Below are 25,216 nucleotides of genomic sequence, written 5' to 3'. Positions count from 1 at the left end.
CTCTCTCTCTCTCTCTCTCTCTCTCTCTCTCTCTCTTTCTCTCTCTCTCTCCCTGTCTCTCTCCTATTTTATCCTGGGAGATTCCTACTCGCGATGGGAAGTCTCAGATCCGCTCGGAACCGCTCAGTCTTTGGCACCCCTGACCGCCTGCACGCCGGAGGGGGGCCCCGGGAAACACACTCGCTGCCTCTCCAACAGACGTCCCTCGCTCCCCATTGGGCCCCCGGTCCCCGCCCCCCAGCGCCCCCTCCGCCTCCGCAGCCCACGAGTGGCGTCAGCACGCCCGCCCGGCGTGGGCTTTAAAGGCCCACTAGCGGGAGCTCAAGCGCTTCTGCCCTGAACCGCAGTCGGGACTAAAATCGTAAGAGTGGGAGGGGAGCGAGCCAGCGGGATTCCGAGCCGCGGAGCGCGCTGGCCTGGCTCCGCCTGATGACTCCAGAGCTCGGGTCCAAGCGCCGCCCAGGCAGCACCCCTGAGCTCCGCGGAAGGAGAGTTAATGAAAAAACACTTAACCGTCTCCGCTGCAGAGAGTCATGAGCTGTCTGGATGTTATGTACCAAGTCTATGGTCCTTCGCAGCCCTACTTCGCAGCCGCCTACACCCCCTACCACCAGGTACGTGTCTCCTGCGGGGTCTTTGGGAAGGAGTGGCGCGCCCCGCGCTTGCGGCGACCCGACCTCTACGCCAAGGTTCGCTGCGCCTCCGCGCGTCGCGGGTGTCCGACCAGGGCGGGCACCGCCGGGATGCAGCGATTGCCCGAGCCGCCCCCAGTTGGTAGTGCAATTAGTCTTTAGCTCCCGGTTTGCTTTCGGGAAGCAACTAAGCCCTGCTAATGTGAGCCTAGGGTTTCCCTGGAATAATCAGAGGAGGATGGCACCGGCTGGATTTTCTTCTTAAAGTCTGTCGGACTCCAGATTCTTCCAAGCCATGTGCAGTAACAGGAAATGCAGGCAAAGCTCATGCAGGGAAAATCAAACTTTGGTCCCAATGTTAAAAGTAACAAAACTAAAAGCCAGCCTCTTTCTGAGATTCAAGACCCGGTGTTCTCATCCCTGCAAGCTTATCTCAGAAGTAGTTTCTTCCGTTTCAATTCTCCGGCGACCAGGGCAATTAATTCCAGATCCAGCGAATTCGTTTCAAAGAGCACCTCGCAGTTTTATAATTTTTTCTTAGCGAATTTCTGGGAGTGTTATCTGGAGTCCGATTGACCTGGCAGAGGCGAGCTTGATAGACAGTACTTTGCCTCTCTCCAGCCTGAGTAGCTGAATGGGGCAGCCCTGCTTTCACCAAGCACTTGTAGAAGACCACTCAACCCGGGTTCTGCAAGCTCTTCAAGTTCCATTCAATTCTGCCAATTTCTCTTTTCTTCAGGCTGCGTCTGTTTGAACCATTTTCCTTCCATTTCCTCAGCTGAGGTAGCAGAAACTGAGGACAGTAGTCCAGGAAAAGAACGAAAGCATACACTTGGGGAGCCGTAGGGGTCTCCTCCAGGTTGGAAAGTGAAAGCTTGGTCACCTACTTTGGGAAAATTGAAATACACCCCAACACCCCAGTGGATGGTTTTGCTAATTTTCTCTTCAAATTTAGAATGTCCATTCGGAAATTTCCTGATAAATTAATGGTGGACCTGGTAGGGTTCACTTTTTGTTTTCTTACCTCCTCTTCTCCTCTTGTAAACTTCACAACCTGCAGTTTGTTTTGTATCAATGTTAATTTGAGGAATCACCAGTGTTCCTCATTGTAGGGAGGTGGTATTTAGGAAGTGGTGATATTGCTAAATCTTACATTGTTTTAGCCCCAAATAACTCAAACCTTTTGGCTAAGGCTTCTATGTACTTCTTCCCAGGACGGGACTAAGGCAAGTAAAGGGGAGAGAGGTGGATTGGTTTTCTGACTGGCCCTTTCTCCTCCCAGACCCTGAACCAATCTATTGCATTAAGATCTTTGTTCATTTTTGTACTACTTAGGCCCCCTCTTCAAGGCCATCTCTGCCTGCGGAATGCTTTAACACTTTATTCAGTCCATTGCTCATTTCTGAGAAAATGTTCACAGAAGCTGCACTTGCTTTTTAAAATCACTATCAGATATCTCGATTTACCCCAACTCACAGCCAGGATCTTAACTTTCTTCCGTCTGCTCCTTTTTATCATTTCCTCAATGTGTGTGGAGATGATGAAGGTGGAAATACTCATAATCCACTAGTTTTTCCTTATTAAAGAGAAGCTCTGTTTAGAAACTGAGGCAGACTTTTAAGTGGATGTTGTATGGGTAAACAAATATCAGCTTGCATTTGTTAAAATGATCCATAATTCCCCAGTCATAACGTTACCCCAGATTTTTATCTCACACAATTCATTACTAAATGTAATTATTTCAAACCCACTGTGGCATTTCCTCCCTTACATTCCTGGTTGCTTTCCTTCACACATTCTTATTTGCAGGGAGTGGATTTTGTAGGGATAGATGTCCCCAACTCCCCCTCCCCCGTTCCATCAGGAGGATGTTTGTCCTGTATCCTGTGCTTCTGCCCTGGATTCTCAGGCAGAGAACAGTCAGGCCCTAACTGGACTTGGGTGCCCTTTACCCCTGGAGTCTGATTTTAAAAATATATCTGCCCTGAGCCCAGCTATGAGGTCAAACTCAGCTCTAAACCTAGCTGCTTAGGTGTCTCCTGAGGCTTTCACCCAGACATTTTAGGAGAAATTTTCCGGGCATCAGAGGGACCAAGGACCACAATCTTCTTCCAAGGAAGCCTGCCCTTGTGTGGATGCAGGTTGGGAGGCCTGCTAATTATGTTGCCCCGCTATTGCTGGTTTTATGCTAACAGCACAAGGCTTAGGCCCATACGCCAGTTTTCCCATAAATACCTTAGGAATTAGGATGAGGGAGTCAGTCTGAACCGAATTTGCCATCACTTTTGAAATTGATGTATCTGTTCTCTCTCTCTCTGAGCAGAAACTAGCCTATTACTCCAAAATGCAGGAAGCCCAGGAGTGCAATGCCAGCCCCAGCAGCAGTGGCAGTGGCAGCTCCTCGTTTTCCAGCCAAACCCCAGCCAGTATAAAAGAGGAAGAAGGCAGCCCAGAGAAAGAGCGCCCACCAGAGGCAGAGTACATCAACTCCCGCTGCGTCCTCTTCACTTATTTCCAGGGGGACATCAGCTCTGTGGTGGATGAACATTTCAGCAGGGCCCTGAGCCAACCCAGCAGCTACTCTCCCAGCTGTACCAGCAGCAAAGCACCAAGGAGCTCTGGGCCCTGGCGAGGTGAGTATGGGGTTCTGCTGGGAAGGACCCACAGAGGGTCCTCTCAGTGTGGGCTCCACCTACAGGAGCCTAAAAATGTGCAGCTGAAAGAATATTAGGTGTCAGAGACAATGTGCAGAGGAGCATTTGGGAAAAGTAAGGAAAACACACAGGGAAAGGGCGTAGGTATAAGAAAAAACTCCTTGGACAAAACACTGTCTTTGGAGTCGGAGGGCCTAGGCTTGTGTGTTGGCTCCACCACTTCCCAGCAATATGACCTTGGGCAAGTCTCTTAACCTCTTTGAGGTCACTTTATTTACTGCTCTCTAAAATTAGAATAACACTTACCCTCCTAACTATCCCCAGAGAAAGCTATAAGACTCCAACAAGAAAATGGATGTAAATATGCTGTGAAAAATGTGAGGTTTCCAGCACCCTCCCAAACCAGTGAGTGAAGGATCTTCAGCGCCAATAACTTAAAGGGGACTTTCCCAATTTGCAAACACTTTCCCATTTGCAAACAGTTCTAGAGCTCCATGCAAGCAACACTTGCTTGAGAATGTCTCCTAAAACCAACCTTTGCCTTACACCAGGCTCCTATTACTTGGGAAATCTTGAAGCAGAAGTGTCTCAATAGCAAGTAAAATAAAAAACAAAAAACAAAAAACAAGAATTTAGACACAGCCAAAACACCTCTAAGAGTTTTCCCAAAACACATCCCCTTTTTATTTTTCTACCTTCCCCCACAAAGCACTGCTTTTTTGTAGCCTAGGACAATTATTTGTTGGACAAATCAACTAAATCTCCCTTCTATTCTGAAATCTCAACTTTACTTTATTACCAACAAGACAAAGGTGGGGGAACCATTAAGTAAATTTGGCTCACTAAGCTGTATTTGATGTGTACCAAGCTAAGAAAAGAGGACGTTGTTGGAAAAAAAAGGAAACAAATTTTCATTTGTTTTTGGGAGGGAAATGGCAACCCTTCACCCACTTTTTTCCTTAAGAGAGTCTGGCAGTTTGCACAAGGCTTGCCCTTAGACAAGATCCAAAAAACATTCATTTTAGATACAGAATATTCTTCTTAATCTCTGCCTAAATATTTTTAACAGGAAGATTCTTCACCACTTAGAATGCATTTTCAATTCGTTTAAAATTCTCTAGTATATGGTGCAGATGCCTTCCACAGAGGAGGTGTTCCATAAAGGCTCCATGAATTAAATATCTGTCTTTCTCTCCCTCTCTACTAATGGCAACAAATGTGACCTAAACGCTGTTATCTTAAAATGCTACCACTGGCTAGGGTCCAACAATGATACTGACAATAGTAATAATAATTACTATTACTGCTGGCGTCCTCACTTTAATGCAGAAAGTTAATGAAAACGTCGGATAAAAGACTTGTTATTCGTGTCGTTCTGTGTAAATAATAGAGCTGCACTTTTAATGTGACTAGTTTACTCTTCTGCTTGAATTCTTGGAGAAAAACTTTTGAAAGAAGGTTTCTAGAAAGAAAACTAATAATAGCAAAACTTCAAAATATGTCGGTGGACTTTCAGGCTGTCAGAGACCTTGGAGGAGCACATTTTCTGGAGCCAGGAAGGCTGAAACACGAGAAGGGGTAGTGAGATCCCTAGGCGGCCGACCAAGAGTGGGGAGAGGTATCTTTAGCTTGAGGAGAGGCTGAGGCTGAGAAAGGGAGACCGTGTCTGCACTGAGTCGCGGGAAGCTCCTTTGCGTTTCGAGGCTTGAGTCTCGGAGGGCGTCTCTCAGCTCTTACTCTCACTCTCCGAGCCACTCGGTTCCACACGGTGGAAGCGGCTGCGAAATGGGGGGAAGCAGGCCTCCTTCCCAGGGTTCCTTTGCAGTGCCCCCACCTCGCTTTCACAAACTGCAGCCTCCTTAGAAAAACGCCGCTGCAGAGGCGGGGGCTGCCTTCTGCCCTCGGCCTTGACTTGCCAGCCTACAGTGCCCGCTCGGCGCCCTCAGCTCTGCAGGTCGGCGCTGAGTCCCGCCGCAGTGACACGCACCTCTTTTCTTTTCCTCCACTCCGCCTCCCCGGCCTGAAGACTGCTCCTTCCCGATGAGCCAGCGCAGCTTCCCCGCCTCCTTCTGGAACAGCGCGTACCAGGCGCCGATGCCCGCGCCGCTAGGCAGCCCTCTGGCCACCGCGCACTCGGAGCTGCCCTTCGCCGCCGCCGACCCCTACTCGCCCGCCGCGCTGCATGGCCACCTGCACCAGGGCGCCACCGAGCCCTGGCACCACGCGCACCCGCACCACGCGCACCCGCATCACCCCTACGCCCTGGGCGGCGCCCTCGGCGCCCAGGCCGCCGCCTACCCGCGCCCCGCCGCTGTGCACGAGGTCTACGCACCGCACTTCGACCCGCGCTATGGGCCGCTGCTGATGCCCGCCGCCTCCGGGCGCCCGGCCCGCCTCGCACCCGCCCCGGCGCCCGCGCCAGGCAGTCCTCCCTGCGAGCTCTCGGGCAAGGGCGAGCCTGCGGGCGCCGCGTGGGCCGCGCCGGGGGGTCCTTTCTCGAGCCCCTCGGGGGACGTGGCCCAGGGTCTGGGCCTCAGCGTGGACTCAGGTAAGCAGAGGAAGAAGTTTGGTCTCCGCGGAACCCCTCGGCCCCACGTACCCGACCCTGGGCTGTGCCTAGACCCCCTTAATCCTCCTTGGAGACCTTGAATTCTGTGGCCCAAGGATCTACATGGCACTGTCGTGTTTCCACTGATAGATGGCTCTGTGCCAACGGGTAGGCGAGGTGAGAAAATAGGACCCTACCCTAACCTGGATGGTAAATATTAGAGAGGACTTTTTTTTTTTTTTTCCCAATAAAATTTGGTGGAGAAGTTCTAGCTCTGCACTGTTCAATACTGTAGCCGCTGGACACATGGTGCCACTGAGCAGTTGGTACGTGGTGAGGCCGAATTAAGATGTGCTGTCAGTGTGTAATACACACTGGATTTCCAAATCTTTGTGCAGAAAAAGAATGTAAGATTCGTCTCATTAACACTTTTATATTGATTACATGTTGAAATGTTTTCAACATACTGCATATAGATTATAAAAATTAATTTTCATCTGTCATTTCTTTTTACTATTTTTTCCAATTGTGGCTGCTAGAATATTTAGAATTATGTTTATGGCTTCCATTGTATTTATATTGGACAGCGCTGATCAAGAGTAGCTGCTGAGAGTACAATTTAAAATCTAACATGGCTTGGGGAATTTCGTCACCTAGTGACAGTTATAAGAAAAGAAAAATGTGATCCTGCTATCAAGTTAATTGCCAAATAAAATAGCTCTCTTAAAAATGTAAAACTTAAAGAATATTTTAAAATAACAATCCTAAGTTTCTAGCTTAAAGAATTGGAAATGTATAGTTAACAAGAGTTTGCTTTTTTGCTTTCTTTTCTTATTGTTAGGGCAAATGAAAGAAATAATTATAAAATAAGTGCAATCACTGGCTTATAGCCTGCCCCTGCCCCTTTCCTTAAGTGATTTGACTTTTTTGTTTGCTTTGCTTTTGCTTTCAGTCACTGCCCCCCACCCTGAACTTTAGATGAAGTCTGTGACTTTCACAATAAAACAGTGGTGTTTTGTCTTTCTTTCCTTAAATATCTTGTGCCTTCCCTCTCCCATTCCTTCTTTATCCCTCCCTTTCTCTTCCTTCTCCTCTTCTCTCTTTCTCTGTCTCTCTTTCTCTCTCCCTCCCTCCCTTCCTCCCTCCCTCTCCACCTCCTCTCTCTCTTTTATCTTCTATTTTCAGGTTTGCAGCCTCAGGACAAAAGCAAGGATGTGTACTGGTTTTAGACAGCCCACCTTCTTCCCTGTAGGTCTCTGCATAGTGCAGTTGATGCCACTCAGAGCTGAAATGGAGTGGGTTTGTAACAGCTTCTGATCTTGGTTTGCAGCTCGTCGTTATTCCCTCTGTGGTGCATCCCTCCTGAGCTGATCTGCTGACCCAGGGTTTCCCCTTCCCCTTCCCTTCTGACCAGCCTTGGAGGCTCAGCATCTGTGCCTCTCACTCCGTGGATGAGGACATGGGGGAAGGCAGAGACTTCAGACTTCTCAGTGTATTGGGAAAACCAAAAACCACAACTGCAGAAATTCATCTAAAAATAATTCCTGCTGCTGAAATAGCAAATCCAAAGACTCTGAGTTACGTTTGACTTTTGGCCGAATCACTGGAAATATCTGTGGTGAGATGGCTTAGTCAGGTGATATGATATCATAAGCTTTCTTGGAAAGGGGGGAAAGAAAATGAGACTTTTTGGTGTGAATATTTTTTATGCTGATGTGAATTATTTTGTTAGGTAGTGTGACTATAGCACTACTAATGTCAGATTTTAAAATGTATGTGTACTTGCATCTAAGACTGTGGTAGAGAAGTAAAAAGAAGTCAATTCCTTCTTCCTCACCTCTCAGCCTCCAGATCCCTTCCTGTCCATCCTCGCCCTACAACGCCCACTCCAGACGCAAAGATACACTTTTTTCCTTTGGACTGTGAACATGGAAGCCTCAGCCTGAATGTGAGTGGCAAGTGGCTTATCTGGAGCCACCTGCCCAAGTCTTACTAAAATGCAGCTGTTGTAAGACAACTGTTTAAACTCCAGAAATATATCAACCAAGGTGGCATTTCTCAGTATTTGGCAGAACAATTGCAATTGCACTGGATATATTATATATATATATATATATATATATATATATATATATGTATATATATATATATGTATATGTATATATATCATATTTTTTACGAGGAACATTTTACGATGAAAGAAGAAACCCTTCTCTGCCTTCTCTCCCACAAATTCTGTCCCTCTATCCTCTGGATGAAAAAAGCAAAGAGAGACCCGAACTGTCTCCATGGAGAAGAACTGGGAACCACCACAAGCAGAAGAAAGTGCATGAAGTCTCCATTACCTCAAATTTTTTTCTCAGTCTCTCTGATTGTGATTTAGTGTTGGGGCAGGGGAAAGGGTCTGTGCGTGGGCAAAGCTGAAGGTGATAAGGAAGAAGAGACGAACATTAAAGATGTCTGTTCACTATGAATTCACTGTGTTGATTCATAAAAAGAAAATAACTTAGTTTTTTTCTAGTAGAATAAAATAACAGTGCTATGATTTGATGTCAGTAATATTATATATAGATATAGATAGATAAATAGATAGTTCTTTCTGTGTTTCCACTGTGTTTGCTGTGCTAGGCATCTGTTAAGTGTTTCCATCTCACATCAGCCTTGGAGAATGAGAAGTTAGGTGCCCCTGTCTGTTTTACAAAGGAGAAAATTGTGGCCTACAGAGGTCAAGGTCTTGCCTGTTAGCATTCAGAAGTTAGAAGCAAAGATGGTACAAAAAGCACTACCTGCAGACCATTCAGTCCGGTACAGATTTAGTATTTTCCAGAAAAGAATTATTGTTACATGTTAATTCTAGACTCAAGATACAGAGTCATCAGTTAAAAGTGTTTCTGAAATATTGGCTATTTTATATTTTAATAAACTAGGCTAAGAAACCAAATCTCTCACTAGGCAATAAAAGATTATTAAGCAAGAAACTGATAGTTTTTCCCCTTGTTTCCTCTTGATACCAAAGTTATTTCCATTCTTTCACAAAAGTGCCCGGTAGAGAGATTTTGTGTGCTGCTCAAAGTGCCCTTGTACCTTGTTGATGCCCATAAAAATATTAGTCCAAACATTGATCTTCATTATAACATGAGAGGCAAATATAATTTATCTTGGATAAGTCTCAAGAATTGGAAGCAGTTAAGGGATCTAACTCACAGCATGAGCTTGGCAGAGTTCCCCATACCCTCTTTCTGTCATTTGGCTACCTGTGAAGTAGGTGTGATCATTCCAAGACTATTGTTGTTTGCAGTCTGGTGGAAGGTACTCTGTGATTATGTGCATCGCATCTGATAACAATAATCATAATTTATTGTTAATTGTTTATTATCCACTGGGCACTGATCTTTATAGATTAACTTATTTAAGACTCACAATTCTATATGGTATTTATTATGATGTTCTCCTTCTCACCTATTAGAAAACTAAGGCACGCAGAGGAGAAATAATTTTTCCAGTCATGAAGCTCATCAGTGGCAGAGTCAGGCTGCAAACTCATGTAGTGCCGGTGCAGGGCTGCAGTGTTACTCACTGCAGTGACCCCTTGTCCAGTTCTGATTTGTCTCTATGCTCTTCAACATTGGGCTTATTTTCTCCACAATAGATGCATAAAGAAGGGAAAAAGTCAGAGAAGTACAGATTGATGATGTTTTGGTAGAACTTCCAGAATCTTCAGTCTCAAATGAACTGTCATAGGACATTGTCCGAACTCCGTCAAATGACACTACTTAGACCATTCAGTCAGATGCAGCTCTCAATTCTTCTTCAGGAGGGAGCTATTATTGCTTCCCTTATTTACTTCAGTATTTAACAGCCTTCACCACTCTGAAATTCTTCACACCTAACCTAATCAAGCTGCATAAGAGTTAGCCTGAGGTTTGGACATTGAAGCAATAACTAAAATTAACTTTGGACTTGTCTGTGGATTTTTTTAATCCATGTTCCACTGGCATGAATCCGTGGTATATACAAGTGTAAATAAAATGCATTGAATCCCAGTGTGCTTTTCAGAATTTGCTACTAACTATACTGTTGAAGAAAGCATGGCAGTTCATTCTCTGCTGGACATCTCCACCTATGCCCCACTGAAGGGGCTGTTTACCTGCACCCCACTTTCATTAACACTCAAAGACCTGCGATCAGAACCCACAGGGAACATCTTCCCAGCCACACGGTTCTGATTACTGAAACTTCTCACCTAAGCTACATCTGACCCGAATATCAGGTTGCTGGTGAGAAGACTCATTCACTGGAACCGGCCTTTGGGGCGGTCCTGAACAGACCGTCCAGACTGCTGAGCCGGTCCAGGCTCCAGCGACCTGGCACATATGACACAAGAACCACAGTATTTCCCTCCATTCCACACCTTCCTCAGGTAGAAATGCAAGATGACCTAGATCTATAATGACTTCGTCCTGTGTAATAAGAGCATCAAGGAGAACTTTGGTGAAATGGTAGACCTACCTGACATTCTTCAGGCTCACTTCAAGTCACACAAAATACGAACTCTCATACCTGTCTTGCTAATAGTAGTCAAACCATGCAGATCAGAGAAGGTTCTAGCGTTGAAAAAAGGACATTCAAGGAAATAAGGAATGGCATGAAGAAAGGCAAACTTGACGTTTTTACATATGTTATACCTGGTCAGGGGGCTCAGAGAAAGGTTATATTCTCCTTTAATCACTCCCGCCTTGGCATTAGTGTCCTCTTTGCCCACAGTTTTCCCTTTGCACTTGGCCTAGGTCGAAGGTGAGGTGATGAAAAGGAAAGAGACGGCTCTCTACCACCAAGTAATCCTTTTGCCGATTGCCCTCTGGCTGAGAATTCGGTCACCCAGCTACAGGGAACTCTATCTGTTCTATTCCTTCAGTGTAAAAAGAGTTGCCATCCCGTCTCATTTCCCTCTTTGAAGTTCTATTTAAATGCATGGCAAATTCTAGCAATAACTTAAGATTTACTTGGGTCTGGATGGGAGATGGTGGGTGTTGGGACTCAGAACCCCTGACTGAACACTTCTCTTTTCACTCTTTCTGGGTAAGTATGGTATTTTCTGTGTCCTTCTGCATCTGGATAAAACAGCTCTTTGGGTAACTTCAATTTTCATTTTACTTAGAATAAGAAAGCCTGCATTTCTGTGCAGCTATGCATGTATTCTGTCAAAATTAAAAAGCTCTTTTTTTTAAGTACTTAGTGAAAAATTACCTTGGAGTTCGAGGGGATAAAAATTAATAGAACTTAAACAAACTGCTTTCATGTAAATGCTATGTCCATAAATTAAATTTATTAGTGTAATTCATTAGGATGTCATCTAAGCATGGAAGAAAAATGGAAAGATATGTGAAAATACTTTAAATATAAATGAAACTGAAAAACCTAAGATCACTTTTTAAAAGTGCTTTGACAGTTTATTGACAATTCTCATGCAAATAATTCACATTTTAATTATACTTACCAAGCTGTTTTCTCCATATATTTCGTTTTTTCTTACGAGATTTTTAGGATTTATTATATGTTCCTAAAATCTGGAGGAAAGGAATAGATATAAGACAGTATTATGATTACCATGTAACTGAAATTGTGGTGTTTACACAAGCAGTAGTGTTAAGCAAATATTAATTTCACATTTCCTAAATACCAACTCTTGCTTATTGCTTATAAATATGAAACTATAATAATACAAATGTGATATCTGCACAATAGAATCTATCCACAAATATAATACACATACACACACACAGATGCAGGCTAAAGAGAAATCAGAGACATCATGCCCTCAGACAGGCACAGGCACAAATGATTATTCTCACTTGACAGACCAACTGTACTGCTCTTTCCTTGTATTTCACTGCAGCCCCAGAAGGCTGGATCAGGAAAGAGACACTTGATAGCTGCTGTTTCCGTGGTTGAAATATTTGTGAAGTTAACGCATAATCTGAAAGCAGAAGCTAATAAATTATAGGGTGCTAATTGGAGCTAGAATAGAGCTGTCAATCATGTTATCCTAAACACAGAGAGACCCTCATAACCTAAAAAGGCAATGCAGCCTCCAAAAACAGCTCCCATTTGTTTCCAGCTATGACCTCCAAATATCGTGTCCAGGCAAGGAGTGGCCACTGACAAGCGTCGGCAGAGGTGGTTCTGCTAATCCAAGTTGACTTTAAGAGACAGGCAAATTTTCTTTTCAAGGAAAAAGAGTAAGATATTTCGCTGAAGAATTAATTTTTAATCTTTAGAGAAATGCAAACATTATGCGTGTGTATGTGTATACACATATATATACCTTACTAGAATGTGTCTATATGCGTGTTTATGTATGTGTGTGTGTATACACACATTATTCTAGTAAGGTATGGAGATATATATATATATAAAACTTTGGTAAAGCATATGACCCCTTCATTTGGATTTTTTCACTTTAAAAAAACGAGTTAACTCAGTAGGAGAAAAATCTGAAGTTCTCCAGAACACAGTGTCAGATCTACTTCAAATCACAGTATTTTTGTGAGTTTCCGGTATATTCTTGTGAAACTAAGCTCCTGTAAAACAAAATGGAGACATTTGAATTTCCTCAGCCTTGCTGGAATTCAGTTATTTCACCTAGAAAAGCAGCAGCAGCATATTTCCTGTTCCTTTGTTTTGTCCTTAGACTCAGTAAGCTCTACCAAGTGCTTCAAAATGGCTACATCAGCTTTGCTCAAACTATCCTCTCATAGTTGTTTCTACTTCCTATCAAAAATGTATAAATGAATAAGTATATAATTATGATTACATGTATGAAATTTAGGTTAAAGGTAAACTAAACTCTCAAAAATGAAACTAAAGAATTAAAACTTTTTTTATTCCTGATCAATATTTGCACCACTCTAAATGATCTAGCAGGCAATTAGAAATTTTTACCAACATGTACTTTTGGAGTACATACTTTAATCTCTACCATACTTATAACTAGGAAAATATTACATTTACCTTATAATTTGGAAGCTTCTTTAGAATATTTCATATAAATTTTTTTCACTCAGAAACAAAAATTAAGGATCTAAAAATTCTAAGCACAAACTTGCTAGAAACAATTATGACTGGGATCATTGATGGAAATGTCCCAAACTTATTTCCTTTCCTGCTAATTCCCAAACTACAGCCTTGCTCCTGTTTTTAGCAACTACATTATTGGCCCTTTAGCAATAATGGTATTACTGAGAAATGGGATGGAAAAGAAAATAAAATGATTTATTTTAAAATTTATTTTTACCGGTATAATCCTATTTCATGTTTTTTTTTCTTCTAAGAATATTTTACCCAATGTATAATCAGTTATATCCAAAGTATAAGCAATTGGATAATTTTCTTCTAGTATCAAATGGCTGTTTCCCATTGTACCAGCTTTTTGATGGAATTTCCTGATGCCTTTGGAAGCACTGCCTAAAGGTGCTGTATTAGTTGTATTCCACCTTGCATTGTGTAGTGTCAAATCCCATTTTTACCTCAGGCAGTTTCTTCTCCACACTCAGAAACTGATAAAAGGTCGCTGACAGACAGATGTTGGTAAGAAACATAGAGAACAGAACTTATGATGTTTGCTCTTCCCTGTTCAAAAACTTCTTTTAATAATGTATTCTTCACTTATATATTTTTAAAGGCATAAGAAATGATCTGGGGAAAAACACCCTGAGGGAAAACACCTATGAGGTTATATTCAATCGGAATTGTTGAGATGAAAAATTATTCACAATTTTATACTTAACAGTTTCAAACCATTTAGTGAATAAATTAAAACAGTAACACCAGACACCATCATCTCCCATTGAAACTTGGGATGTCTGGTCATTTGATGCTTAAGGAATGGTGTTATAGATAAGGCAGAAAATTTAAAACTTTTCATGGAATACTGCCATTTCTTCTTTTTGCTTGAGTTATAAAGGATTGAAACTAAAAAAAGAAAAATAATGCTTCACAGTCATAATATATACTCATGCTGCCAATTGATGTAAGCTTTGGGTCTTAGGAGAATGAGGCAGAAAGTACAGATACCACTGAATATTCCTGTGTCACAGAACAACAAGGGCAACACATTAAACATTAAAATAAAATAATGTGTACAATTTAATAGTATATATTTTTCACATCACGAAACCTTCTGGCTACATTTTCTAGTGTTATTTTAGGGTACTTATTTTTTTTCTTCTTTATCAGAGGAAGTTCTAGCTTGAACTCAATTACACACCCTTTATTCTCATTCTCCTTATTATAAACAGAAAAAGCTCTAGAAGTGACACTATAAAATGCTTTGCATGATAGCGTTTAGTTTACTGATCTATTTATTGTGCTTGCCTATCCTGTGTCTCTGTATCAATTATCAGAATGAACTTAGAGCTATCTTGTCTAAGTTTTCAGGAGGATATCAAGCTCACAGTAGGGTAAGGCCTCAGCCCACCGGTACACAAGAAGTTACCAGAGTACCTAAACACAGCTGTTCGGTTGACTGTTCCCCTGAGCAGTCTGCAACATTTTCTCATATTCCACAGAAGGTCCTTGTGAATTCCTACCTTCCAGCTGATTAGAAAACCTTCACCTTCACTGCCATCTTACTCAAATGCTATCTGTTATTTAAGTCTAGATTAGTTCTGTCTCTTCCACAAAATCTTGTCTCCACATCATGCCACAGTATATGGTCTCACCCTGTGAAACTCTTACCACCTAATGTCTCCACCACTTATTTGGCACTTATGTAACAACAATATCACATGATACAAGTTTAGGAGTTCAGAGGTTGCAGTAGTCCTACAGATCATTCAGTTGACCCTTGACTGATAATATTCTTTAACATTAGCTAGATATTAAGTACATTGAGAAGGTACTACCAATTATTATGAAAAAAAACACAGTGTATTAAAATATTTTATTATGTGTAAGCAAATTTTAAAATATAGGTCGATCTGAAGTTCGGAGTGTAAGTTAGAAAAAGAAAGCCTGGCTCGAAGTCTGCTTCATTAAAGAAAATCTCTCATTAAAAGGAGTGGAGAAAGAGTCTATCACATTTAATAGGAGCCAATTAGTATCAGATATCCTTTTCTTGCCTTTATATCCTGAGCCTCAATCTCTATCTTCTGCTCAAAGGTATCATTTTGACAATTATCTTCTCTTCCTCCTGCATTATTTCTTTTTCCTCTCTATTGAATCATTCCCATTAATAACACAGGCTGCAATATTTCCTGTCTTTAAAACACACACAAGCCCCAAGACAAAATCTCCCTTGGTCCCTCTTCTTCCAGTTGCTACCTCACTTCTCCATTCCCTTTAAGTGGAAAAATGCTTTAAATGAATCATCTCTGCACTTTCCATTTACCTTTTTGTTTTATCCTTCCCCCTCTCTAATTTAGCTTTCTCTACACATAAACTTGTTAGCTCCTTATATTTAAACTTTAAGAGCAGTTATCAGTAAGTAGCCTTTTGAATTGTCTTATCAATAAGATAATATATCAGTTTGGATCCCCTGAGAACCAAATGCCAAGACACATATCATGCACTTGAAGCCTTATTAATATATTCTAGCAAATATGCATCTGGCATAGCAACTGTAACTAAGGCCTTTATTGGGGTTAACTTATGGTATTCTACACAGTCATTCTCCAGGATCTATCCAGTTTTGTCAGGAGCCTAGTTAAATGGAGATATGATAGAAGCCATGAACCCTGAAATCTCTAGATCTTTAATAGTGGTACTAATCACTGTCATCCCCCTGAGATTTGCATTATTTTTGATTTACAATTTGGGCTGAGAGAGGGGAAGGAAAAGGGGACCAGTTTTAAAGGTTTCCACTTGGCCTTCCACACTATGGTATCTTTTACCACACAGATCCAGTAAGGGGGTTATGCCAACTACAAAGTATGTTGATCCCAATTGCACATTTAAAGAGTAGGAAAATGACCACTAGGTGGGGCTGTGGACTGAGTGGACACATCATAGGTTAGATTTTAGCCAGGATGCAATTTAATACCTGCTCCCATAAGCCCCACTTCAACAGAGGGACTATGATGATGCATCAGGTTTCTGGATACCCATATCAACTCAGACCCTGTATCCAACTGTCTGAAATGTCTGGGAATTTCCCCTTTCTTCAGTGTACAGTCACTGAAGTAAATGGCCATAGTTTCCATTGCAGTATATGCTATGATCATATTGCAGGGTCCTTCCGCCCCGGAATTGACAGTCAATGAGTTGCAGATTGCAAAACTGGCTCAGGTCTGGGAATTGAGCAAGGATCATGATTTTTATTAGAAAGACCACTTCAGCCCCCTGTTTCTTCATTTTTGCCTTTGTGATCATTAACTTTAGGGGTCACAGTTTTGCTTTTGTGATAGTTTATTTTAGGCGTCAACTTAACTGGATTAAGAGATGCCCAGATAGCTGGTAACATATTATTTCTATATTTGTCAGACAGGGCATTTATGACAGAGATTGACATTTGGATCATTGAACTAAGAAGAAACATCTTTCCGTATTGAATGTGGATGGACATCATACAGTTGGCTTGGTGCCTGAATAGAACAAAAAGGCAGAGGAAAAGCTGATTTGCTCTTATTCTTTCTTCTGCAGCTGGAACACTCATATTCTCCTTTTCCTGGCCATTAGAACTCCAGATTCTCTGGCCTTCGGACTCAGGAAATTCCACCAGTTGCTCCCCACAGGTTCTCAGGCTTTTGGACTTGGACTGAGTCAGGCTACCAAATTCCTTGGATTACCAGCTTGCAGGTGGAAAATCATGGGACTTCTCAGCCTCCATAATCATGAGAACCAATACTCTTAATAAATCCCCTCTTTATCTATCTATCTATCTATCTATCTATCTATCTATCTATCTTATATCTATCTACCATCTATCTAAATATTCTATCAGTTTTGTTTCTCTTAAGAACCCTGACTAATAAAGCTTTCTACTGATGTTGGATGTTAAGGACTGGCTGCCCTAGGGATAACATGCTTTGATATGGTTTGGAGGTGTACTCACCCCGATCTCATCTTGAACTGTAGTTCTCACAATCCCCATGTGTCATTGGAGGGACTTGGTTGGAAGTAATTGAGTCATGGGGATGGTTACCCTCATGCTATTCTCGTGATAGTGAGTTCCCACTAGATCTGATGTTTTATAATGGGCTTTTCCCCCTTTGCTCAGCACTTCTCCTTCTTGCCATTCTGTGAAAAAGGACATGTTTGTTTCCACTTCTGCCATGATTGTAAGTTTCCTGAGGCCTTCCCAGCTCTGCAGAACTGTGAGTCAATTAAACAACTTTCCTTTATAAATTACTCAGTCTCAAGTATTTCTTCATAGCAGTGTGAGAAGAAACTAATTTATGCTTTATTAACCATATCCACAACTATCTATAGTTAAGCCCCTTTGGCTTCCTCTCTGTCATTGGTGATGAGGGTCCCCTGGCTTTTGGTGATCAAGTGAAGCCATCTGCCCTCTATTGCTTTAGGCCTGCATCGTGACCATGGATGTTAACAAACTCAGCTCTGCATCTTCCTCTCCTGCCAACAGCTCTGCCTGCACAGGAGACTATCACTGAGCTTATTTGTGATGCTTATGAGACCCCTTTCATCAGTACATTCCTGATGACCTTGGTGAATGTTGCATCCTCTGGTGGGTCTTTGGGCTTCACATTATATGTCCACTTCAGCATCCCCACTCCTCAGCCTTCGAATTCCTTCCTCTACCTTTTGACAGGGAAACTCAGAAAGGGCCTTTGTTTTCTCCTGGATTCTGAAGCCACGCTAGCCACAAATCTGTCTCATCTCCATTGGTTTTTTCCAGAATGTTAAATCTCACATCCCAAGAAAGGCTCACCCAGTGAATGAATTCTTGCTTACCCAGTTTTACCTTTCCATCCCCTTGACCAAACACCTTCAGAATGCAATCCCGGCATTAGCCCCCTCACTCCTGCCAGTGCATGTTAGCTAATTCCTGGAGCTCCTATGAGATGTAATCTCTTTCCTTCCTTATCAGACCCAGAATATCTCTAGTCAAGTTATACTGGGATTTATCCAGCATAGTTATCAACCTGGCTGTCAAGAGAGATGAATGTGGTTTCTGAGGGCACACCAGTTGCCTGGTTGAGAAAAGGTCTCTATCATTTTCCTCTACAGAGAAAGTGCTGGCTCTTACTTTGGAGGAGTGGGCCACTTCTACAAGCTTTGAAGTATCAGAAGGGTCTGCTGAGCCAAAATCTTTGAGGTATTTATCTAAATACCTTTATTGTGTGTCAGGGCACTAGATTTTCTGAACAGACCCACCTTGACTGAGCACTTAAACATCTAAAACACTGCAACACTATATCAAATGCTGAGTTTGTTCCTCACCTGTGTGTGTGTGTGTGTGTGTGTGTGTGTGTGTGTGTGTGTGTGTATTTTTAATTTATTATGTATCCTCCTCCAACTACAATGCTGGAATGTAACCTGCATCAAGTCACAGACTTTGCTCTGTTTAATGCTCTATTCTTAGCACCTATAACAATGCATTCTGCATTTCAGCCACTCAGTATTTTTATTAAATGTGTAAATTAATGAATTGAAAATCTACAAAGGAGAAGTAAACTATAGTAGATCCATCCTAAGGGATTTTATGCAGCCATCAGAAGCACGTGCAAAAGATTATGTAATAGAGGGAAAGTTTATGTAATAATGTTAAGTGAATAAAACTAGGAGAGGCACAACTACAACTATTCCAGCATGAAAATAAGCTCATATTGGGGAGAAAAAACTGAAAGGAAATATCCTAAAATATTCACAGTAATGTTTGGGAGGTATAATTTGGCCCCTTCATTCTCTGGTTGTGTGTGAAGAAGCCCGAAAGGATCAGGACAGGTCATCTGATTCAGGCTCCCTGTAACCCTGACCGGCTGCCAAAAGGAAAGTTGGACAGGTTTCCTTTTACCAAGGAGTAGCAAAGAGAAGTCAAGGACACCCTAACATTCATCCTAGATTCACAGAGACTATTCTGAGGTTAAAAGGTGGGTTTGGGACAGGGTAGAAACGGAGAATGATAAAATAAATGTTTGCTTCCTTTAGCATATGTTCACTATTATTTCAAAGGCTTCCAAAAATTTGGGCGTCACCTATGTCTGATATGAACCTCAAAGCAGTTCTCCAATGTCCGTAATCTGTCCAGGTCTCAAGTGATAACTCATTATTGAAAGAATCCTCATGAGTCCCCAGTGGGATTACACCAATTTTCTGGTATTCTTGGTATGAGCCATAAGCAAGGATTTGTTCTGAAATAGGCTGGAAGAAGATAATGATAAAATTAATGTATCAATCCATTAAAAGCAAATACTTACTTTGGCTTAGAGAATCTACAGAGGAGTAAAAGACACTATTCTATCTTCAGAACGTTTGCAATTTATCTGAGTAGGTAAAATGCATAGAAATAGAATAGAAAAGACTTGCGATTACTGCCAAATGAGATTTAAAGACATTAAGGGCAATAGTAATTCTGAGAAAGGAGAGGGTTAGGGGCAGGCTTTTCCAAAAAGTTAGAATATGAGCTGGTTATAAATGTTGAGTGAGATTTAGTAAGCAGAAAAGAATAGGCCAGGAGATCCCAATAGGAAAGTGAAAGCCAATATAGGTAAGCAACATAGAGTGCATCTAGGCCCCAAAATAGACTTTTTCTCAAGAACATTTGGAGTAAAGCATTTTAATCAGAATTATATCAACATATTAATTTTATCTAGATAAATGTTTCCTCAATTGGCAATGTTAAACCATAAACAATTTAGCATTTGCTTCCAACCCTAAATTGCATTTCAACTTATTAAAGTATTTTCCTTATGGATTCTTTTCCTTGAACAATTTTAAATGAAGGTTAGATTCACTAACAGTTAGATCTTCTGTCTTTATGAGTCATTACTTCTCTGAAGTCTTCCTAGGTCACATAACGCAGATAAAAAAAAATATTGGCGGGCACGATGGCTCATGCCCGTAATGGCAGAACTTTGGGAGACCAAGGCAGGCGGATCACCTGGGGTGGGGAGTTTGAGACCACCCTGACCAACATGGAAAAACACTGTCTCTACTAGCTGGGTGTGGGGCACATGCCTGTAATCCCAGCAACTTGGAGCGCTAAGACAGGATAATCACTTGAACCCAGGAGGCAGAGGTTGCAGTGAGCCAAGATTGCGACGTTGCACTCCAGCCTGGCAACAAGAGCGAAACTCTGTCTCAAAATAATAATAATAATAATAATAATAATAATCAGTAAGATTTTATTCTTCTGCTAATTTTATTTTAACAAGTGCCATTTTTAGCCACTGTCAGTTTTTTCCTCTGGATTATAAGATCTAATTTTTCTAGAATTAACTTCCAATTGTAGTACTATAATTTCAGAATTAACCAACGAACTATACTTTATGTAATTATTTTTATTTATAATACATTTTACACATGACATTGTTAGCCACCAAAAGGCACTTAGGGACTTTATGGCAAACTCTACACTTAATAATGAAAAGCCAGACCAGACCGTTTTAAAAAACGTTACTGCACCAGATAATGGCACATCCACTCATTCAATTAACATTTATTGAGTATCTTCAGGGTTTTTAGATGTGTGCAATAAAAATGATAAAAGGGTAAAAAAAGTATTTCTACCACTATTATCATTATGAATTATAAAAAAAATACTGCTAATTCACACATTTCTTAGAAACATGAAAATTTTGTAGGCCATTTCCCTCAGATATCCTATACATTCTCTATTACCCCAATTGTAATGCAAATGTATTATACTGCAAACTTAATTCTTCTATACATTTTTGATGTTTTCTTATATCTTCCAAAGGTCCATGCCACTGTCAAAGCAAAAATCTCACTACAAACAACAGAAACTGACCCTGGCTGGTTTAAAAGGTAAGTGTTTATTAAACGGATATGGGGATAACTCTCAGCACCTTGGAGAGGACTTGAGAGCAGACAGCAGAATGGGTCTAGCCTGGCTGCCCAAGCTATCAGAGGCACCAGCCTCCAGACTAGCTCTGCTGACTCTCCTAGCCTTGGACTCTAGATACCACTTCTAGCACCACTAACTCCTTTGTGCCAGGAGCCAGACTGATATGTTTTGGCTGTGTCCCCACCCAAATCTCATCTTGAATTGTAGCTGCCATAATCTCCAGGTGTTGTGAGAGGGACCCAGTAGGAGGTAATTGAATTATGGGGGTGGGTTTTCCTGTGCTGTTCTTGTGATAGTGAATAAGTCTCAGGAAATCTGCCGGTTTTATAAGGGGCAGTTCCCCTGCACATACTCTCTTGTATGCTGCCATGAAGATAGGCCTTTACTCCTCCTTCATCTTCCACCATGATTGTGAGGTCTCACCAACCATGTGGAACTGTGAGTTTATTAAACCTCTTTTTCTTTATAAATTACCCAGTCTCAGATATTTCTTCCTAGCATTAGGAAAATGGTCTAATACACAGACTATTGCAGTTGGCATCATCCCCAGAGAAGACTTGCCATGGTCTCTGATTCTTTGCATCCCTAGGTCTCAATTAGAAGCCTGGGGCAAGTCGGTGGATGAGTCTCAGTGGTGAGGCCTGGGTCATAATGCCTGCTTCCTTGCTGCAAGAAATGCCAGGAAAGTGAATGGAACACAGTTCCCACCCAGATTATAAAGGCAGAGGATTTACCCAGCACAGGAAGGGGCTTCATATCATGGCATAACAAAAAGAATAGCAAATGCCCATTAGAGGATGAGAAGATCAGAGACAAAATATCCTGCATTATTCAGCAGAATATCAGATGTGGCCGAGTGACCACAAATCCTGGGCCTTAACTTGGGGGCTGTTCACCATAGAACTAACACATTTACTTCTCTGTATTCCTTGCTGATCATCTGTGCAGGCTCTCAGGTAGTAGGCAAATTATAATATTAACTAAATTATCCAAGGTGAAAGTGCTTACATGATTCTTTTCCAAGGCAGATTTTAGCAACTGCTATAATCAAAATGTTCTTCTCTATATCTAGCAAACTTCCTGAGCACAGCAACTTAATAAAACAGAGAATGGCTTCACGGGTGTTGCTAACTGAATAACACAGAGAATGGCTTCACTGGTGTTGCTGTTAGAGCAATTGTGGTTTTAAGATTTAAATAGACAACTGCAAAATATATATTTTGTTTTTAAATTAAAGTTTTCTCTGAAGAGTTTTTTTGTAACAGTTCTCATTTCAGTGTTTATTTTTTCATGTGGTTGCTAAAAATCACACAGCTTGAATTAATATTGTATAATCATTTATATTTATTTTAAGCATAATTTGATACAAAATGTAATCTTAAGTATTTTATATATAAAACAGATATGGTAAATAGCAATCTTTATGCTAGATAATTTCCATAATACCACATAAGTCAGAGTGATTTTTATACAACTCAAAGATTGCAGAATGCAAAACTTCAGGACTTAGAGATCTTCATAGTCTTATTTTCAATATGACTGAATCTACTGCTGTAAGCCTCCAAAATACAAAATATTTTACAGTAGTGATTAAAGATAACATATGACATTGCAGTAATAACTTTCCAAGTGATTTCCCATGTCACAGGTGCTGGTTTCTTCTGTATGTGTTGAGTTATTTTTCATTTCCTCTGTCCCAATTGAGATTACTTGTAGTTCAGTCAACCCCCTGAGCCTACTACTTAGCCTCTTCTTCAGATCCCTGAACATACCTATTCTGTTTACAAACATGTGGCCAGGATATTTATATTACAGTCCAAACTGAAAGGTGGGTAACAGCCTAAAGCACCTCAAGGGAGAGGGAAAGCAGTGTTTCCCTTCCAGACTACTGAGTCTTCCTAAGCTTTCCACTTGCTTAGTGTTCATCTCATAATTCTACTGAAAGTCAGGCAGCTGGTATGGGGATTGCTACAACTGAAACCAAATGGCACTCAGAACCAAGATTAGAACTCAGGAACGTTGCACTGTTTATTTAGAGTCATAGAGCATAATGGCATTTATCATTCTTGTGGAGTTTTCTTTCAGTAACTACTGAATGAGAGTGTTTATCTCAACTCTGTATTTCCCAAATGACGCTGTTAATCAGACCCATCTCCATATCCACTGTGAGTGAGACAGGCATAGTTCAGGCCTTCGGGCTTGCCAGGAGGGCAGTAAGCCACTTGTTTTTCTTGGCAGAAATCTTTGTCTGCATGTGGTTCCTTCTCTTCTTTCCTCAGACCACAAGATTCAGATTCCTGGGAGCCTAGGGGACCCTCAGACTTTTCTTCACCTTGGCTGCATTCTGTAGCAAGTACCATATAGTTTAACCCTTCTCTGTTCTTGGTTTCCATCAAAGCAACTGGCATAATGTCATCTGAATTCAAACAAATCACATTGCCATCATCACCTGTGAAAAAATATGACTGTTATTTTAACATCTATTTAATTTTTTATTTGTAATAATATACAAGCTACATCAGAATTATAGCAACACCAACCTTATACACTTGTTCAGCAAACATTTGTGAAGACTCCTAAGTATGGGAAATATAGAGATAAATAAAACACGCTTCTTATCCTTGCAGCTGCTAGTCTAGTAGGGAAGCAGACCAATTACTATAGAAGGTGACATGTACTTTAATAAAGGAATATTTTTAAATGTAGTAGGAGTATAGGGGTGATTAACTCTGCCTTAACAAGTGGAGCAGGTCATGGTCTTTGTGATAGGATTTAATTGGCCCTAAGAGGGCCCTTTTCGTCTAAAGTGTTTACTCTTTTATACCTCCACAGCAACTGAAATATCTACTTTTAACGACTGATTTTTCTAGATTTAGAAATTTTGCTAAATTAATTGCTCAATATAATATTTACTGATGACTGCTACATTCCAAGCCTGTGTTCTAGTTATCAATGGATATACCAATGAAGAAAACAATATTGCCTCTACATTCACCCCAACACATACCCAGGTTTGATTTATTTGTAATGAACTTAAATTGAAATATGGGGAAAATAAAATGATTTCAGAAGACTACAGGAGGTAAAACTGTACCTATTTTTCCCAATAAAAATTTAATGGATCTACCTATTTATTACGTTTAACATCTGAACTACAAAGCTTATTTTGTAAGAGCATATGGACCACATCCCTTCTCCCCAGATCATTAGGCGTGCATTTCCTTTTTCTAGATCTTCCAAATTGCTGAAGAACAAGATAGCAAAGCTCGCAGTCTCTTTGGTGGTATCATCTCATTTTTCTCTTCATTGTTCAAACATCATTATAGCATATTACAAAACACGTGAATAGTTAGACGTGTTGCAAAATTAACTCCCGAATAGAAAATACTTTATCAGATGCCAAGTTTGATTAGTATCAGGGTTATTGAACACCTGTGGAAGTTATTCAACTGTTATGATTATTGCCAATATGCACAAATAGCAATTAGGACACCCATAAGAATAACTTGGTATATGTAATAATAGCAATGTAAAAAATTTTTAAATGTTAGGGAAAAAACAAGATACTTAAGTAGTCCAGTAGTCTGATAATTGGGGAAATTAGGATGTTCTTAACAGATTTAAATAAGTCAGGTTAAAGGAAAATTTAGAATTTCAACAAAAACTTAAATCTACAATGTGGTCTACCTACTCATATAAGCTATTTCATTGTCATACCTTTAATCCATGAAACAGCATATTGGAAAACTTCCTACCAAAATATGGTTTTAATTTTTTAAACTTTTTTGCTTGTTGAGTTGTGTGAAAAATAATATTATATATGAGGCAAATAAATTCTTTTTGAAATTCTGTTGCCATGTGTCAAAGAAAAATCATTAGCTAACTACTTTATTGGTTTATAGTACTTGTAGCAATATTTAGTAACTTGACCCTGGCAAGGTTTCAGCAATTAGTACATCTTCTTGTTGCATAAAGAGCTTACAAGAGACTGCAATAGTAGAGATAGGTTGTTTTGTTTGTTGGTTTTTAAAAATTATTTAATAAGTAGTCTATGGGTAGACCTTAAAGCAGATATCCTGAACAAAGATAGCATGCACTCAGCAACCTCTTTAAGAGAGAAATATTAAAATAAAGACTTCCAAGTAAGAAGGGGTATTTACAGACTAGACATATGCCGGCTGACTGGCTATGTTTAGAACAGCAGAGGAGCATTTAGATTTGTTTCCTGTAGAACTCTCTGGGACTGATGAGGTGATGTTTACACAAATGTTTGGATGAAGTCACTGGGATATTTTTACTAGATGCCCAGATATGTTACTAATCTTCTCTCTCTATCCCCTTTCCACCCCATTAGGTCAGTAGGACCATAGGATAGGCATGGTATGATTGTTCCTTG

The 25,216-nt window shown here is 40.8% G+C and overlaps 2 protein-coding genes across 7 annotated transcripts in view; one reads left to right on the top strand and one right to left on the bottom strand.

Annotated features, from left to right (window-relative positions):
• Positions 1-321: 321 nt before the first annotated feature.
• VGLL2 (vestigial like family member 2) lies at positions 322-9,892 on the top strand. Of its 2 annotated transcripts, none has more exons than XM_039467608.2 (4): positions 322-614; positions 2,956-3,265; positions 5,313-5,834; positions 7,165-9,892. In XM_039467608.2, exons 1-4 carry the CDS (start codon positions 534-536, stop codon positions 7,203-7,205), a joined length of 954 nt encoding a protein of 317 aa, XP_039323542.2. In that variant the 5' UTR covers positions 322-533; the 3' UTR covers positions 7,206-9,892. The 2 variants fall into 2 exon arrangements, with proteins under 2 accessions (XP_039323542.2, XP_039323541.2); XM_039467607.2 differs by having other exon boundaries at positions 7,020-9,892.
• Positions 9,893-22,118: 12,226 nt separating this feature from the next.
• Positions 22,119-25,216, bottom strand: part of ROS1 (ROS proto-oncogene 1, receptor tyrosine kinase) — a 128,755-nt gene continuing 125,657 nt past the window's right edge. For all 5 annotated transcript variants that reach the window (XM_010349304.3, XM_039467903.2, XM_010349303.3 and 2 more), the window contains one exon: positions 22,119-23,269. In XM_010349304.3, coding sequence (XP_010347606.2) covers positions 22,959-23,269 — 311 coding nt within the window. In that variant the 3' untranslated portion in view covers positions 22,119-22,958. The remainder of the gene's footprint in view (positions 23,270-25,216) is intronic.

This window comes from Saimiri boliviensis, chromosome 4 (assembly GCF_048565385.1).
Source record: "Saimiri boliviensis isolate mSaiBol1 chromosome 4, mSaiBol1.pri, whole genome shotgun sequence".
NCBI classification, from domain to species: Eukaryota; Metazoa; Chordata; class Mammalia; order Primates; family Cebidae; genus Saimiri; species Saimiri boliviensis.
The sequence above is the reverse complement of the archived record's forward strand: the minus strand, read 5'-3'. Positions and strand labels throughout refer to the sequence as shown.

Coding starts and splice junctions, on each gene's coding strand:
- VGLL2 (XM_039467607.2), top strand. CDS start 534: ATGAGCTGTCTGGATGTTATGTACCAAGTCTATGGTCCTTCGCAGCCC. Junction 615..2,955: donor CCTACACCCCCTACCACCAG/GTACGTGTCTCC, acceptor CTCTCTGAGCAG/AAACTAGCCTATTACTCCAA. Junction 3,266..5,312: donor GAGCTCTGGGCCCTGGCGAG/GTGAGTATGGGG, acceptor CCCGGCCTGAAG/ACTGCTCCTTCCCGATGAGC.